The sequence below is a fragment of the Gossypium raimondii genome, chromosome 8 (assembly GCF_025698545.1).
Source record: "Gossypium raimondii isolate GPD5lz chromosome 8, ASM2569854v1, whole genome shotgun sequence".
NCBI lineage: Eukaryota > Viridiplantae > Streptophyta > Magnoliopsida > Malvales > Malvaceae > Gossypium > Gossypium raimondii.
In genome coordinates, this window is record NC_068572.1 from 60,194,650 (window position 1) to 60,211,096 (window position 16,447).

The following is a 16,447-nucleotide window of genomic DNA, read 5'->3' on the forward strand; positions in this document are numbered from 1 at the left end:
ATCTAAAGTTATTTCATGAAAATAAATTGAATTATAAAAAAAAAAAGAAATAGAGTTTTCGATTGGCACATATGGTGTGAAAAAGAGAAAAAACCTTTTGAATAATTTAATGAATAAATTATAATTTTTTTTTAAGTTAAATGAATAAAAAAGGAAAAGATACTGTGTAGTTTAACCTTTAATTTTGTAGATGACAAATAAACTTATAGAAGAGATAAACTTACTTTTTTGATCCAAGTAATAAAATTTTGGAGAGATTTGACGATCATGAGGAATCAGGGTAACCGGGAACGGCGGAGCATGGAGGCGGAGGTGGAAGCGGCGAAGAAGAGATGCCGAGAGTTGATAGAAAAAATAGATTGTTTGGACGTCGCCACCATCAAATCAAATTGCAAGCACACACTCTTGAAGTTGGTCCAGTCCGAGTTCTCGTTCCTCTCCCGCTTTCCCATTCATCTAGCTTCTTCTCAACCTCTCAGGTTCTTCTTTCTCTTTAGTTCGCCATCGTTTTTTTGTCTTCTCGTCTATTTTACAATTTAGCTCTTTGTACATGTATTTGATAATTAGAAAAAAAAAAGGAAAAAGAATCATTTAATAGTTGTAAATAAAATAAGTTTTTCATTAAATTAAGTAGTTAAAAGTTAAAACCAGTGTTTTTAAGGGCGTAAAGCATGGTTTAGGTGCTAGAATCCAGCACAAGATGCAAAAAAACCCACTCACAAGTCAAGAGATTATGCTTATTTGTGCGTGATTTTGCAGGCTTGTTTATGTGTATTTATGAAATGAGCTTAAAATTTGAAGAACGGTCCAATTCATCTTACAAAATCATGCAAATGGTTTTTGTTGGGCAATATGCATGATTTCTTTATGTTTATGGTGCCCTTTATGCTGTTGAATATTCAAAATTTGAGAAGTACGGAGTTTTAGCCTTCTTACTAGCGAAGGTATGGTTAATGAGAAAGATTAAAAACAAACGAATTGCCTAGGCGTGTGCCTGATCAAATGCGATTTGCTCAGGAGGATTTGGGGTGCTTTTGTTGTCTATCAGCAAGCTGCAATGTATTGGCACACACCTTAAAAACTCTGGTTCGAACATCACATATATTGTTTCGTACGCATGTGTAACCTTAATGGTAAGCATACAATTGATGAAAGGTTTTTGTTATCTTGTTTGGAATGAACAGCGTCAACCTTGGGCACCTGGAAGCCATTGTCTACATTCTTCAACAACCTTTTATAACTGCAGTTTCTCGTGTTTGCAAGCCACTTCCTCTCTCATTATCAAGTAAACATAAAACCCTTTCTGCTGCTGCTTCTTTGAATTCCATCCACGTCCATATTGTATGTAATCTCAACAAAAACCCAGTTTGGGTTATTGTTTCTGATAGAAACCCGAATTACATTACTTGGCATTCAAATAACAAGACCAAGGGTTTGAAGTCTAGAATTCAACAAGTTCTTGATGCAGCAAAGTCAACCAACACCTTAAGACCTTACTCTATTATCCTTTTCTTTTCAAATGGACTCACCATTTTTAACCATCAGAAACTTAAGGATGAACTTGGTGCCTCCAAGCTAGCTCTGGAATTCTCTGACTCTGATTTTGATTTTGCCGAGGAAACTGAAGGTGAATGGGTTCATGTAATTCCAGGGATGTATAAGGAGGCATGTGTACTTGAAATTAAGTTTGATCATGTTGTGAATAATGTCATTAGTTCTGAGCATGAGGTGAAAGACTCATTTCTGAATGTATTTCCTCCTGAGCATCAAGGAGAGAACGTGAATCCTAACTTAGGCTCTAGCAATTCTTTTTCTGCTCTTCTTTCACAAATGAAAAAGGTGGAATCTACTAAGATGGAGGATTTTTCCCATGACGATGATTTTATCAACTTTGATACAACAGCTTTGATAGCTATTGTATCAGGAATTAGCAATGGTTGTGCCGAGGAACTTTTGAATAAACCAGAGGTTGAACTGCGGCATCGATTCAAGGGAAATTATGATTTTGTGATTGCCCAGGTAAAATTTTCATTAAAGCTATGTTCTTCCCACTGAGTTGATCAATATGGAAAAATTGAAATCTCTTCCTCAATCCTCGTATCTTTGGCATTACCCCATGAAACCTTCATGGTCTAAAACAGGTTCTACGCATGGATATTTAAATTGAAAATTATGTTTTTTTGAAGGTTCACTGTATGTATACAACTTCTGATGACTTTTTTTTTTTAATTTGTGGACTACAGTTCACTAATCTCTTGTTTGCTCTGGTTCATGCGTTGCCTACACATTAACTTAAAGATGAGGAATGACAGTGAGGAATATTTCTTGTTAAATTAATTACAATGAAATGAGTTGGCTTGTTGCGGAAAAGTCAGATGGCCAATTATATTTCTTCACCCCCAGCAAACCTTACTAGAAAAGTTGAAAAGATTATAGAAGATATGCCATTTTCTCAGTAGCCAACTGTCTTTCCATCATAGTAGGAAAAGCAAAAAGATTTTCAGTTACATGTATAAATTTTCTGTCTTCTTAATAAACATCGGTTTTTGTTCTACTTTATGATGCTAACTTTTTACGTCTTCTATTGTTAGCATTATTGCTGTTTTGTTTTATGCCTTATTATATCTTAAATTGTACGTAGAACTTTCTTTCAACAAGGTTTGTACCTATTGCCAGGCAATGTCTGAACTTCAGTACCCAATACACGCGAACCTCAGTGCTGCTGTATCTGGGAAGAGGGGCATAATATGTGAGAGTGTTCTTTCAGAGTTCAAGGAGCTAGTATGGATGTGTGGAGGAGCTAATGAGAAGCACAGAGCTGATCAGCTCCTGAAATGCCTCCTGTGAGTTTTCTGACAACTATTGCTAAGTTAATGGTGAAATGACATGAGTCTAAGGATTTAACTAAGTGATAAGTCATTTAGGTTTGTGGTAGCATATCAAACTAGCACGAAATCTGGTTTCAATTCTGAAATCTCAATTAAAGCTGCAGAAATTTTAATAAAGAAGAAAAAACTAAGATTCGTTGCTAGCTTTTCATCAGAGTCATAGGACTCATTTCTAAGTTTACTGATTTAGAGTCAGAAGTGCATACTGCTGGAAAATCGCAGGAAATAGTGCCCTTTTTGTGAAATAAGTTGTTATGTTATATCTTAGATCCTAGGTTATACTTGGAGTCATATGACTTATCTCAACATTTGTATGTATGAACCGTAACAGGGTTGTGCGAGATAGCCCTTCAGAACGACTGATAGGCCTGCCAACTACAAGAAAGCTAGCACTGAAAAACAAGATTGTGTTTGGAACTGGTGATTATTGGCGTGCCCCAACTTTGACTGCAAATATGGCATTCGTGAGAGCAGTAGCACAGACAGGGATGTCTTTGTTTACTATTGAGCATAGTCCACGGGCTTTAACCGGTAACTAGCTGCACTAACCAGTCTGACATGCCAGTAAGAAGAGATCCATTTTTGGTTAAAGCACTCTTGGGCTATGTTTATTGTTGTTACCTATAACTTGTATACGGTTAACCAGACTTGCTTTTTTACTAACATTTTGGCTGTTTCAATTAATGAAAGGCATAGTTAGAGAACATTTTAAAGGAAGATGACCACTTTTTCCCATTAGATAGAGACAGATATATATAATAATTTAACCAAGTAGGCTTAAGCTTAAGAGACATTAGCCTTTATGCTTGATTATATCATATTATGGTTAACTAGCTACCCTAGAAGCTCTGAAGTTGCAGTAATAATTTACTGATCCTCTTCAGTTAGAAGCTTGCCCATTATTTCGCAAACTTTATTATATGTCCTTGTCACTAGGGCCGAAGAGAATATTGTAAAAACCAAAATGAACTGCAGTGTTCAGTTTGCTTAGGTATGGCTTTCAGCTTGTTTTTTGTTTTAAAAAGATTCACAATACTGTGTATTAGCTGGATTTTTACTCTAGAAGAACCGAGTCAAACCGTGATTGCTCTTATTCTTCACTTTTGCTTGATAGAGTAACAAAGTTTGAGTTGGTTAGATGTTGTGAGAACCAACCCATAGAATAATGGAATTGGTATGGTGTGCAACATTAAGGCTTTGCTTTTATGTTATCATTTCAGTTTGGAATGATTTGTTTTTATGTATTAAGGTAGAAAATGGCTATCTCTTTCATCTCATTTTTCAAAGAAAATTATGTAAAAGCTATGTTTATAAAAAAAATTCATGTAAAAATCAACAATTAGGCTTTAATTGAAAGGGTAGAGTTGAGGTTTTTGAAATCTTATTGTCTTAGGTTCAAATCTAAGATTTATTTTGGGTTTAATTTGTTTTTTTATAAATTTTATATAAAAAGAGACAAATACCTTTATAGTAATATATATTTTTAAATGTCTTTTAAATTTTTTATAACTAAATTGGTGTTCAATTAATTTGTGAAATTAACTCAGTCAAAATAATAATATTAACATGATAAAAAATACAATAGGAAAAGGTTACACAAACATAATACATATACAAATATTAAAATTTGTATAAAATATAAATAAAGTACACGAATTGCCCAAGTTAGGGAGATTTCCACATTTATTGATACAATCCCATAAATGGAAAACTAATTTGGCATGTGAATGACACATCGCAAGCATTTTCCTTCTCTCATCAGAGTGAAAGCTTTGTTGATGTCCTCAAATGGCAGATTATGTGTGATGAACTCATCAACCTGTATTTCCTGTGAAAACAATGATAAATTTATATATAGATAGATAGATAGATAGATGCATGTATAAGATAAAATAACATTCACAGACATGCATGGTTGCCACCTTCAAGCTTGCTGAATGTTCTACAGATTCACAACCATGGAAAATCAAGGTTTATTGTGAAGCACCTAAGTCTTGCCTTTTTATTCTCAAGATTTTTCCTTTTAAGGTTAAATTATGGTTTTCGTCCATATATTATACTCACTTTGATGATTTAGTCTTTATACTTTAATTTGACATAATTTGGTCCTACTATTATTAATGTTTATGCCTTAGTTCAAATCACCAATATCGTTACGAAGTTCCATTAATCGAGTGATGTGGAATTAAACCCCCCCCCCCGAAATTTTTGTTATAAAAATAAGTTATTTTTTCACTAATTTATCAATGAAGTAATAAGTACGAATCAATCTAACAAGATGTTATGGAAAATCTTACCCGGTTCATGTACTTGTTTACTAATGAAGGAAGATCAGATTTAGGTTTCCATCCTCCAAATAGGGACCCTTTCAATGTTTTCCCAGAAAGAAATGCTGAATAATGAGATGCTATTTCCGGGTTCGTTTTTGGTACACCGAGCGTAACTGTTAAACCCCATCCCTACGGAATGGATGGCAAAGAAACTGGTGAGTTTCGGTTTTGATGATTAAGAATCTTCTCTAGAACAGAGAAGGATTATCAAATCATGAGTCAAGGAAATTACGTCACAGCACGATTGCAGTGCAGTTGTTACCATTCCGGTGTTGCCTATGCATTCGAAGGAGTAATCCGTCCCTCCACCGGATATTCGCTTAATAACCTGAAACATACTGATTGAGTTTTAGTTTCTTATTGCATAAGGTTTTACCTATTGAACTTTGTTGCTCTTTGAATGGGTACCTGTTGAATAGGTTCGTTATACTCGTTGGGATTCAAGAAGTCCGTGACTCCGAAACACTTTGCTGCAACCGTAATGATAAATTTGTTTTCAGAGAAATTTCAACAGGCTCAGGACTCAGAAACCTGGAAATTGGAGGTGCAATATTGAACTTACCTTTTTCATACTTTTCGGGATTAATATCAACACCAATTATCTGAGATGCTCCCCTAAGTTTGGCACCTTGAGCAACCTTATCATACAAGCATATTAATGATTAACCAAAATGGAGCAAATATGGCTGACGGGTCATTACAGCACTGAGCTTTTACCGAAACGTTCAAGTAATACTTACAGCGAGGCCTACAGTTCCGAGTCCGAAAATCACCACGATTGATCCTTTAGAGATATCAGCAACATTCCAAGCTGCACCAAGACCTAAAACCATAGGCTAAATTATCAAGTGTAGTAAAACAAGATGAACTTATAAGGCTCAAGAATGTATTAGTTAGCTAAGAAACTCATGGAAACCCAAATATTCATACTTTCATTTTCATATGAGCATTAATTGTACATAAAGGTTTCAACATACGTTCCTACTACATAGTTGAAAAATCGAGATTGAAAGAGAGTTTGGACAGTGAGTTCTGCAATACCTGCAGCTACTCCGCAACTCAGTAGGCATATTTTCTCCAGAGGTGCCTGCTGGCTGACTTTAACGGCACATCCAGAGTGCACGACCGTATACTCACTGAAACTTGAAACTGCACAATAATGATAAACGGGTTTCCCTTTAACCGAGAAACGCGTACCCTGATCGCTGTGCATCACACCTCTTCTTTCTAAGCCTAAAACTTGGCACATGTTACTCTTTTTGGATTCACAGTGTTTGCACGTCTTGCATTCTCCGGTGAATACTGTAAGCACATGGTCCCCCTTCACAAATTCAGTCACTCCCTCGCCCACACTCTCGACAATCCTACAAAGAAAACAACACTAAAACTTAAATCCAAAGTAATGCTAAACACGACAATGGTATCACTAATCGGTAGAATATACAAATCTTTATTATGGGTTTAACTAGTTTCTCTTCGACATTTTATCGAACAGATGGAGAAACAGATTGAAGTTTTAAAAACTAAAAGAACTAATAAAGAATGCTTAAAACCAGAAACGGTGCTGAACTGACCCTGATGCTTCATGGCCGAATATCCGAGGAAATATAGCCTGCAATCAACTAGAGATTTTAGTGCCCAAATTTGATATAACATTCTCATTCGACATTCATTGAGCATGGCATCTATGTTATGTTATTTAAACCAATATTCCTTAAAATAAAATGACTCAACTATTATATTTAAGTTTTAAACACGCTTCGCCGGATTCAAATCAGTGGCAGCTCCAAAAATACGACTTAGGGAGATTTCAAATACCATGTTAAATCCGGCAACCGAAATTACTCTATTATATTTAAGTTCCAACACTGTTAATGACAAAGATTCAACAAACTCAATGGGCAATGAACATAAACTTCAAAAGCTAGCTTGTAAGACAATAAGAAAAGTTAATAATTATACTAGATGTCCCTAAATTACTGCCTAAATTGTCAATTAGTCATCAAATTTCAAAATATTCTAATTAAGTCCTTAAAGTATTAATATCATATTAAATAGGTACTTTCGCCAGTCTAACCATGATCAAATTTTAGATTGGATCTCACGGAAAACATATATTAAAACGCAAGATCAAATTTTAATCAAGTATCTAATGTCTTAAAAAAAAAAGGATAAATCCCAAAACTATAAACAAATTTTGATTTTGTGTAGTTTTATACATAAAATTTTGATTTGATTCAATTTTGTAAAGAACTAATATCATTTTCGGTAAAACACTATTTTATTTTTACATATTTATTACACAAATAATTATACTTATCCAATATAAAAAATATTATGTACTTATTTATATAAATGTGTAGAATTGAATAAAATTAAAGTTTTATATATACATTTGAGCAAGTTTGAGTTTAATGTGTATAATTACACAAAATCAAACTTCATTTATAAATTGTATCAAATTACACATTAATTCAAAGCTGATCTATAATTTTAATATTTATCCTTAAAAACATAGTCTACTTCGATTTTAAAAATATTAGCTTTAAATATACTTTACGTCTTATTCAGATGATATTTAACATCCATTTGGACGAGAGAAGAACTTGATTAATACGATAATGATACTTTAAGAGTCCGGGGACATATAGTGCAATTAACCCATGAAAAGAAAGAAGAAGAAAGGGCACCTGAGATTCCCAGGCAGTAATGTCAGTGCGGCAAAGAGAGGTGCAAATGACTTTAACCCTAATTTCTAGAGGCTGAGGTGGGCTCACTTCCACTTCCTCCATAACCAGATCTTTTCCAGCTTCCCATGCCACCATTGCTTTTCATTTTAAACCAAATATCAATGAAACCATAAATACCCACATCGAAAAAAAATTGAAAAATGGGTGTGACAGAATTTACCTTTGCAGGTGATGACATTGGGTTGATCAATGGAAGATGATGATGACATTTTTATTTTTGCTTTTGCTGATTATTAGTTTTCAATTTATTTCAACTGTTTGCTTCTTTTTAGTTTAAAAATGGAGGAGAAAAGGCAGAATGGGAAGTAGTAGTTGTGGGTGGAAAGGAGCTGTTGATCGGTGGGTTGGTAGGTAAGGTAGTAGGTGAGTTGACTCTGTTCTTTTTTGTTTTCAACGAGTTGACTCAGTTCTTAATATCAAATTCATACATGAACTTTAGTCTAATATGCAATTTGATACATGAACTTTGATTTTGTGCAATTATATACATGAAACTTGAATTGTGGTTCATATGTATACATACACACAATTAATATAATTATTTTTATATACAATGTATCAATGCAAAATGGGGTTGTTTGATAATGATGTCAATTATTTGTGAAGTTTGAATCAAACAATTTTTTTGTATAAAATTACACAAAATTAAATTTCACATAAGACATTCAACATTGGATCAAAATCCATGGATATTTTTATATTTATCAATATACTAAAAAACCTTAAAACTATTATACATTATTTAAACAAGTAAATATTGTTTTCGTAGTTAAATAAGTCCTAATCTACGATTTTTACTCATTAAAACATTTAATTTTAATAACACAATGAAAATATTTTAAATTTTTAAATTAATTTGCATTTTATGTTAATTTATATTTGATAAAAATAGTTTATTAATTAAACAGTAATTTATTATTTTAAATTTTTCAAAAATACTTATATATAACACTTAATTACTCTTTTTGAAAATATTGATTTTAATATCAATAAAAATATTTTAAAATTTTAAACTAATTTAAATTCTATGTTAATTTGAATTTGATGAAATAATTTGTTATTTAAACTAATCTTTTAAATTTTCTTAAAAAGTGTTTATATTGTTAATCATTCTTTTAAAAATCTTAATTTTAATATTTAAATGTTAAATTAATTTGCATTTAAGTTTATTTGAATTTCACCAGAATAATTTATTAATTAAGAAGTAAACTAATATTTTAAATTAATTTGCATTTATATTTTATATATATAACACGATTAATTGTTCTTTTAAATTTTATATTGTTATTAAAGTGTATATAATTTCTATTGCATCAATAAGAAATTAATATAAGAGTCTGTAATTAAAGATATGTTTAGATTTAAATATGATAAAAGTCTTTGCACTCTTTTAAATTTTAAAATTTAATTATTATACTTTAATTTTGAGACACTGACTTCATATACTTTTCTCTTTCTTTTTTTTTTCTTTTTGCTGTTAAAGTTAATAATATTAATGGCAATTTTTTAACTCTCAACATTTATAGTTTTTTTTGTCAATTTAGTCATTTACATGAACAATTTTAAAAGTTATTTTTCATATTTTAAATAAAATCATAAAAAATTAAAAAATTATAATTTTTAAATAAAAACTCTTTAAATTAAAAAAATGCTTTTAAAAATACATTCAAAAATTCAATGTTGCCTACACTGGACCTAACTGGCCAGTTAGTCAGGGAATCAGTTGAGGTATCAATCCGATGAGAAGTAAAAATGGATTGACTTATGAACCGATAAGGAGTGGTTGAACTAGGCTAAAAAAACCAGTTGAACTGACAATTAAACAGGTTTTTATTTTTTAATAATTTACGTGATTTAAACAGATCAGACCAACTGTTTTAGGAATCAATTGGTCAAACTATTTCAAAATAGCTTTAATCGATTTTTTAATTTGATTCAACCGGTTCGTACCAGTTCGTGGGTCAACGGTTTTTTACCTCTTGTTGGATCTATACCCCAACTAACTCTTAGTCCAACTGGTTAGTCCGATCTAATTTACATAACATTGAATTTTGGATTTTTTTATTTTTATTTTTATTTTTTTGAAATTTAAGGAGTTTTTTTCATTATTTTTATTCTAAATATAATTTTTATTTTTATTTAATATGAAAATAATATTTTTTTGAAATTTTAAGTACTTTTAAAGGGTAGTGACTAAATTAACAAAAAACTATAAATGTTGAGGGCTAAAAAAGAATTTTACATTTGAAACCATTAATTTTAATGAGAAAATTATATTGATGGACCAAGTTTTAAATAAAAAAGTACAGAGACCCAATATCTCAAAATTAAAGTATAGAGATTAAATTTTAAATTCAAATGGGTACTGGGACTCAATGGCATATTTAAGCCATAGATTTACTTTAATATTTAAATTTTAGTAAAGACCATATATTAGGGCTTATTTAACTATAAAAATAGTTGAAGGATTTGTTTAAACAAAGTGTAATAATTTAAGGGTTTGTTTAGTATATTAGCCTTCGAGTTATTTATTTTCATGTAAATCTCAAAATATTACAAACACATAGACACTCATAAAGTAAATAATGGTTATAAATCAAGTAACATCTAACAAAAATTACTAGTAAAAAATAAAGACAGTGAGCATTAATAAGTTAACATTATATATATATATATATATATATAAAGAATGAAATATTAAAGCAATAGTTATTCAAGAGATATTATCAAATCATATTTTATCAACAATGACACGAAAAGTGATTGAATCTTATTTTCATCGATGTTGAGGCAATATAATATCATGATATTGGTTTTTTTTTGTAAATTACTTGTACAATGTAAAACAAATTCTCTTAAAATTGTTTCTTTTATTTATTTATTTATCCGTTATTTATTTGGTGCATGTGAAAATTAAATTTCTAACAAAATTTTAATAATTATTAATAAATGTGTTTATTAATTTAATTTAAATATTTTTGTATTTATCATAAATTATTATTATAATTGTTGCATGTTGCTTTACTTATTTTTTATTCCAAATTAATATTATAGTTTACTTTGTTATATAGTTTTAAGTGGGTATATTATTTAAAACTACGAGAAATTATCATTATCAATTACAAATAACAATAATTAAAATTTTATTTAAAACTATTTAAAAATAAATGCGTAAAATTATAGGCAATGCGTGTGACATTAGAAACTAATTTAAATAAAATACTAATTTAGATAACTTTTGAATTGACCAATATGACCTTCATTGTATTTATTTTAAATATTTATTTTTATTAACCTTTAATTTTTAGTTAAATTATTTGATTTTGAATTGAAAAAAATTGATTGAACTGTTAAAATTTTAATGATATTAATGCAGCTCATGTGACAATTTATGTATATTTCACTGTTAAGATTTTTTAATGGCATTAAAAAATTAAAATCGGGCCGTACCTTGATCCGGACCGGCCCATGTAAGGTTCAATGAAGAATGCTCGGTTCATTTAAAGTGTTTTACTCTTTTTCTTGTGCATAAAGAAAGGAACAAAAAAAAGCGACCCTATAAACCGGGCTTTGTTGAATTTAAATACCAAAACCCGGTTTAATCGTGGCTGTCCCCTTCAGGGCTTTATAAGACTTTTTTTTTTTATACCTATATAAAAAAGTCTCACAATTCGTCCTCCCTTTTTCTCTCTGCTAGGTTTCATCATTTGAAGGCTGAAGCTATGGTAAAACTTCAAAAATTTGTTAATTATATATTTTTTTCAGATCTAAAATCTCTATTTCCTTCTAAAAATTCAGTTTCTCACTTTTTTTTTTCATTTTTTTGGGGGAATTTTGCAGGAGGGTAAAAATGCGAATCTGGAAGCGGCGATCGACCAGTTGCTTAATGTTGAGAAGCAGATGCGGTTTGCCGGCGATGTGGTTGGCACCAAGAAAGCGGTCTCTGACATTTTGCAGCTTTGCTTTGAAGCTAAGGATTGGAAGTCTCTCAATGAACAGATCGTTAATTTGTCTAAGAAACGTGGTCAACTTAAGCAGGTAAAGGGTGTTCTTCTTGTGCGTGTGCGGTTTCTATTTGCTGGATTCAATTATCGTTTTACTCGCTTTGTGTTTGGAAATTTAGGGTTTATGTGTATCATTGTTGGCTGAATCTAATTTGATTATTTGTAAGTGGATGTGCATCTATCCTGAGCATTTTAGGGTTTTCTTACTTATTTGATTGCTGTAAATGCTTCATTTGGTAGTTGTAAGTAGTACTTTTTGAGATGTAGGTTTATTGGTATGTTTGGCATTTTATTGTACATTTAGCTGAAGTCCATTGTTGTTGTGTGATTAAGTTTATGATTCTATTAAACTCATGTTAATTAGAACAGAATTTCCATTTTAATGGTTGTTACCATTGAAGTTAGAACCACAGGACATAGATGAAAACCCTTTACTGAACCATATTGTTTAGTGAAGTTCAGATCTTATCCTCTTGATTAAGCCCCTAAATATAGATTTTTTTAGCCCTCCCTTCTAGTTTTATAAAGTAGTTTTGTCTGAAATGTTGACGCACTGCAACGGCTATTTGGTTGAGGGTTTTTCATATCCTTGTTGAAGTTTTCTACCTAGGTTATGATTAACCAATATTATTACTTACAAGAGTTGTTTATTTTTCTGCACTCTGCAGGCAGTGACTGCGATGGTTCAGCAAGCAATGCAATACATTGATGAGGCACCAGATCTTGAAACTCGTATAGAGCTTATCAAGACCCTGAACAGTGTGTCTGCTGGAAAGGTAAGTGTTTGAATTTGACATTAAGTTTTCTTCTTATTTGATGTAACCAGTTTAATGTTTTAACACTTTCTCGGAACAAATTTATTTCTCTTCATCTGTAGATTTATGTTGAAATTGAGAGAGCAAGATTGATTAGGAGACTTGCAAAGATTAAAGAAGAACAGGGCCTTATTGCTGAAGCTGCAGATTTAATGCAGGAAGTTGCAGTAAGTTTCCTTTATAAAAAGATTATAGCTTCTTTGCCATTTATCCCGTTTTTCTAATTTTTGTTTGGTTTGATCTGCAGGTGGAAACTTTTGGTGCCATGGCAAAAACTGAGAAAATTGCCTTCATTCTTGAACAAGTATGGGCATCTTATTTTGATCATTGCCCCTATTGTTTTAAATATTACTGTATCTTTTAGATTAAGATTAAAATAATAATTGCGTCTATGTGCCAATAATTAAACTATGCAGGTTCGCCTCTGCTTAGATCGCCAGGATTATGTCCGTGCTCAAATTCTGTCAAGGAAGATTAGTCCTAGAGTATTTGAGGTCGATACCTCCAAGGAAAAGAAGAAACCCAAAGAAGGTGACAATGTTGTGGAGGAGCCTCCTGCTGATATACCTTCACTATTGGAGTTGAAGCGTATCTACTATGAACTGATGATTAGGTACTTGGCTTGTTTGCTTGCTGGCTTCCATATTTTTATACTCGACTAGCTTTGCATAGTAACTGTAAAAAATAAAAACCAGAACCAATGTAAGAATGAGGATCATAGGTCCTGGAAAAATATTAACCATTATAGCTACAGTTCTCAAATTTTCATTGAATGTAAGAATGAGAATCATAGTTCCTGCTTTGGCTTTTATAGTTAAACTGACTTACCATTATAACCAAGCAACTTAAGAAGACATATGAACCATCTTTACTTCACTGTAAAAACCCAAATAACTGCAAAGTGATTGGATGTGAAATGAATTTCATGAATTACCTTCTCTCCTGCTATGTGTTTGGAATCGTCTTACTCATGAGGTTTACTTACCTCTGTAGGTATTACTTTCATAACAATGACTACCTTGAAATTTGCCGTTGCTATAAGGCAATATACGAGATTCCATCCATAAGAGAAGATCCATCTCAGTGGATTCCGGTAAAGCTCATCTCAATATATTTCCTTTCAAAGTTCTGTTGAGCTATTCTCATGTATATAGCTTTATTTGCAGGTCTTAAGAAAAATCTGTTGGTACTTGATCTTGGCCCCACATGATCCAATGCAGTCAAGCCTTCTTAATTCCACATTGGAGGATAAGAATCTTTCTGAGATCCCAAAATTTAAGTAGGTCCTTGATGAATTTAGTATTCACGAATACTTCGAGCTCTTGGCTTGTTGTTTATTAAATGTTATATCATCTGTTGACCAATTTGCTTTATCTTCTGTTACAGGTTGCTATTGAAACAGTTAGTTACAATGGAGGTTATCCAGTGGACATCCCTGTGGAATTTATACAAGGATGAATTTGAGAATGAGAAGAACATGCTTGGAGGCTCTTTGGGTGACAAAGCTGCAGAAGATTTGAGAATGAGAATTATTGAACATGTAAATTTTCCACCCTCTTGCTATAAAATTCGATTCACTCATTAATTTCTTAACCATTTTTCATCGGAAACCAATTTATTGCTTTTCAGAATATCCTTGTTGTTTCAAAGTACTACTCGAGGATTACATTGAAGAGACTTGCAGAGTTGTTGTGTCTCACTATCCAGGTTTGTCCCTTTCTGTTTTCCTTCTCCCTCTTATCTGTTTTCTCGAGAAACCTTGTCGCTAGTTGAGAAGCATGCCACCTTGCTATTTCCATGTTCTGTGCTAATTATAATTATCTTTTCACTCCAGGAAGCTGAGAAGCATCTTTCTGAAATGGTTGTCTCCAAGGCACTGGTGGCAAAGATTGACCGACCAATGGGAATAGTCTGCTTCCAGGTAGCAAAGGATAGCAATGAAATTCTCAATTCGTGGGCTTCGAACTTGGAAAAACTTCTTGATCTTGTCGAGAAGAGTTGCCACCAAATACACAAAGAAACCATGGTTCACAAAGCTGCTCTGAAAGTATGAAAACGACGAACATTCACCAAACTACAGGTAATCATCCTTCCTTCGTCACGTTCAACTTCATGTCTTTATGTTCACATACAAAATGGACAAATCCATGACATCAATTTCATAATCTACAGGTTGTGGCCGAGTTGAAATGTGTTTTTTGGAGACAAGTGGTCTAATAGATGGTAAAAAAAAGTATGTTGCTATGACCTTTTCTATAACTGAAGTTTGGTTACTATAGGGAAAACCAAAAGATGGTGCTTGTTTTTTATAGCAGTTGGGAGGAAAACAATTAGGTTTGGTATTTGTATTCTTCATCACTATTCGACAATTTCGCATCTTTCACATTATTTCACCACTATTTCTTCGAGCATTCATTGCACTTGTATTCTTGCGTCACTTTCGTCTTTGATGATTTCCATGCGTCGGAGTAACTCGTTTTAACAAAGCTTCTTTATCAGTTTACTCCCATTTGGTATCTTTAAATGATTGCATCGCTACGATCTGTTGAAGGGGTATGAGATAAAAGTATAAAAGTCAGATTGCGTCTTTTACTTAAAAAATGGACAAATTAGTCTTTCTATGTTAGATCAAATAGTAAATTAATATTTTTGTTGAAAAATTTATTATTTTTACTGTTAAAAATTAGTGTTGCTGACAGGATAAGAAAATAATTACACTTGACGTGTCATGCGTGCTTTAATGTTAAAATTTTTATAATTTATCATTTTTAATAGAAGTGCTAAAATATAATTTGATTCTTGCTCCAAGGTTTTTGTGGTACTTTTGGTAATTTTTTAAGGAGGCAAGATCATGGTAGCAAGCAATTGTATCAAATTTGGGCCAAGTTAGCTCAAAGTAAAAATTATGTGAAGTTCATACCAAGAAGAAAAGATTTATGTAAAGCTCATCAGTGTTGGATTATTATATATAATTAGATATATTAGTGTTGTTTTATGTGTTTATTTTATTTATTTATAACATAATTATTAATAGTCTTTGAAAATATGTTTATTTATTTAAAAAGTAAATTACGTCAAAGATAGTAAATTATTGATAAGTTTTAACTTTAATTTCAAAGGGTTATAAAATGTAATTGAACACGATTAAATATAAATTTGAATAAATAAATTTATACTGAATGTACCTACATTATTATTTAAGTTTTGACTAAGTTGATGTTGCCCTTAATCGGATCATTATCTCGGTTAAAAAATTATGAAAATACGTTTTATTACTTTCATTAATTGTATCTATACTTACTAGGTATTAAGTGTTTTACTGAGTTTGTGTTGTCCTCAATCGGGTTATCAATTTCCGTAATTAAAATAAATTATATTATTTTAGGATATTTTAGTTTTTCATTTTAACAAAAACTAATTAAAACATGTATATGGAAGAATTTAAACTCGCAACAATTATTGAATTATTAAAATCTTAAATTTACTACTTAGCCAAAATTTCATTTGAATGAATTTTATACATTTTATTTTAATATGCATAATTTATTATCTTTATCAAAGTATTTTACTGAATTTGTGACATCCTCAACCGAATCACCAACTCGGTTAAGAAATTATAGAAATACTCTTCCATAATAAAAAAATTATACTATTTGAATA

The 16,447-nt window shown here is 31.4% G+C and overlaps 3 protein-coding genes across 4 annotated transcripts; 2 read left to right on the top strand and 1 right to left on the bottom strand.

The window, feature by feature from the left end:
• Positions 1–182: 182 nt before the first annotated feature.
• LOC105792712 (uncharacterized) lies at positions 183–3,605 on the top strand. Its single transcript, XM_012621440.2, has 4 exons — positions 183–479; positions 1,185–2,019; positions 2,677–2,843; positions 3,220–3,605. The coding sequence occupies exons 1-4, from the start codon at positions 268–270 to the stop codon at positions 3,425–3,427; spliced, it is 1,422 nt and encodes a 473-aa protein (XP_012476894.1). The 5' UTR covers positions 183–267; the 3' UTR covers positions 3,428–3,605.
• An 812-nt stretch (positions 3,606–4,417) lies between these two features.
• LOC105792717 (alcohol dehydrogenase-like 6) lies at positions 4,418–8,297 on the bottom strand. 2 transcript variants are annotated; one of them, XM_012621454.2, is made up of 10 exons: positions 8,129–8,297; positions 7,909–8,045; positions 6,793–6,830; positions 6,260–6,582; positions 5,959–6,041; positions 5,781–5,856; positions 5,627–5,688; positions 5,451–5,546; positions 5,186–5,347; positions 4,418–4,716 (listed from the first exon to the last, which is right to left on the bottom strand). In XM_012621454.2, exons 1-10 carry the CDS (start codon positions 8,175–8,177, stop codon positions 4,600–4,602), a joined length of 1,143 nt encoding a protein of 380 aa, XP_012476908.1. In that variant the 5' UTR covers positions 8,178–8,297; the 3' UTR covers positions 4,418–4,599. The 2 variants fall into 2 exon arrangements, with proteins under 2 accessions (XP_012476908.1, XP_052490159.1); XM_052634199.1 differs by lacking the exons at positions 7,909–8,045; positions 8,129–8,297 and adding an exon at positions 6,953–7,101.
• Positions 8,298–11,575: 3,278 nt separating this feature from the next.
• Positions 11,576–15,202, top strand: LOC105792716 (26S proteasome non-ATPase regulatory subunit 12 homolog A). Its single transcript, XM_012621452.2, has 12 exons — positions 11,576–11,693; positions 11,809–12,006; positions 12,641–12,748; positions 12,850–12,954; positions 13,035–13,091; positions 13,204–13,400; positions 13,781–13,880; positions 13,954–14,066; positions 14,174–14,327; positions 14,417–14,494; positions 14,622–14,867; positions 14,960–15,202. Exons 1-11 carry the CDS (start codon positions 11,691–11,693, stop codon positions 14,838–14,840), a joined length of 1,332 nt encoding a protein of 443 aa, XP_012476906.1. The 5' UTR covers positions 11,576–11,690; the 3' UTR covers positions 14,841–14,867; positions 14,960–15,202.
• The last annotated feature ends 1,245 nt before the right edge of the window (positions 15,203–16,447 follow it).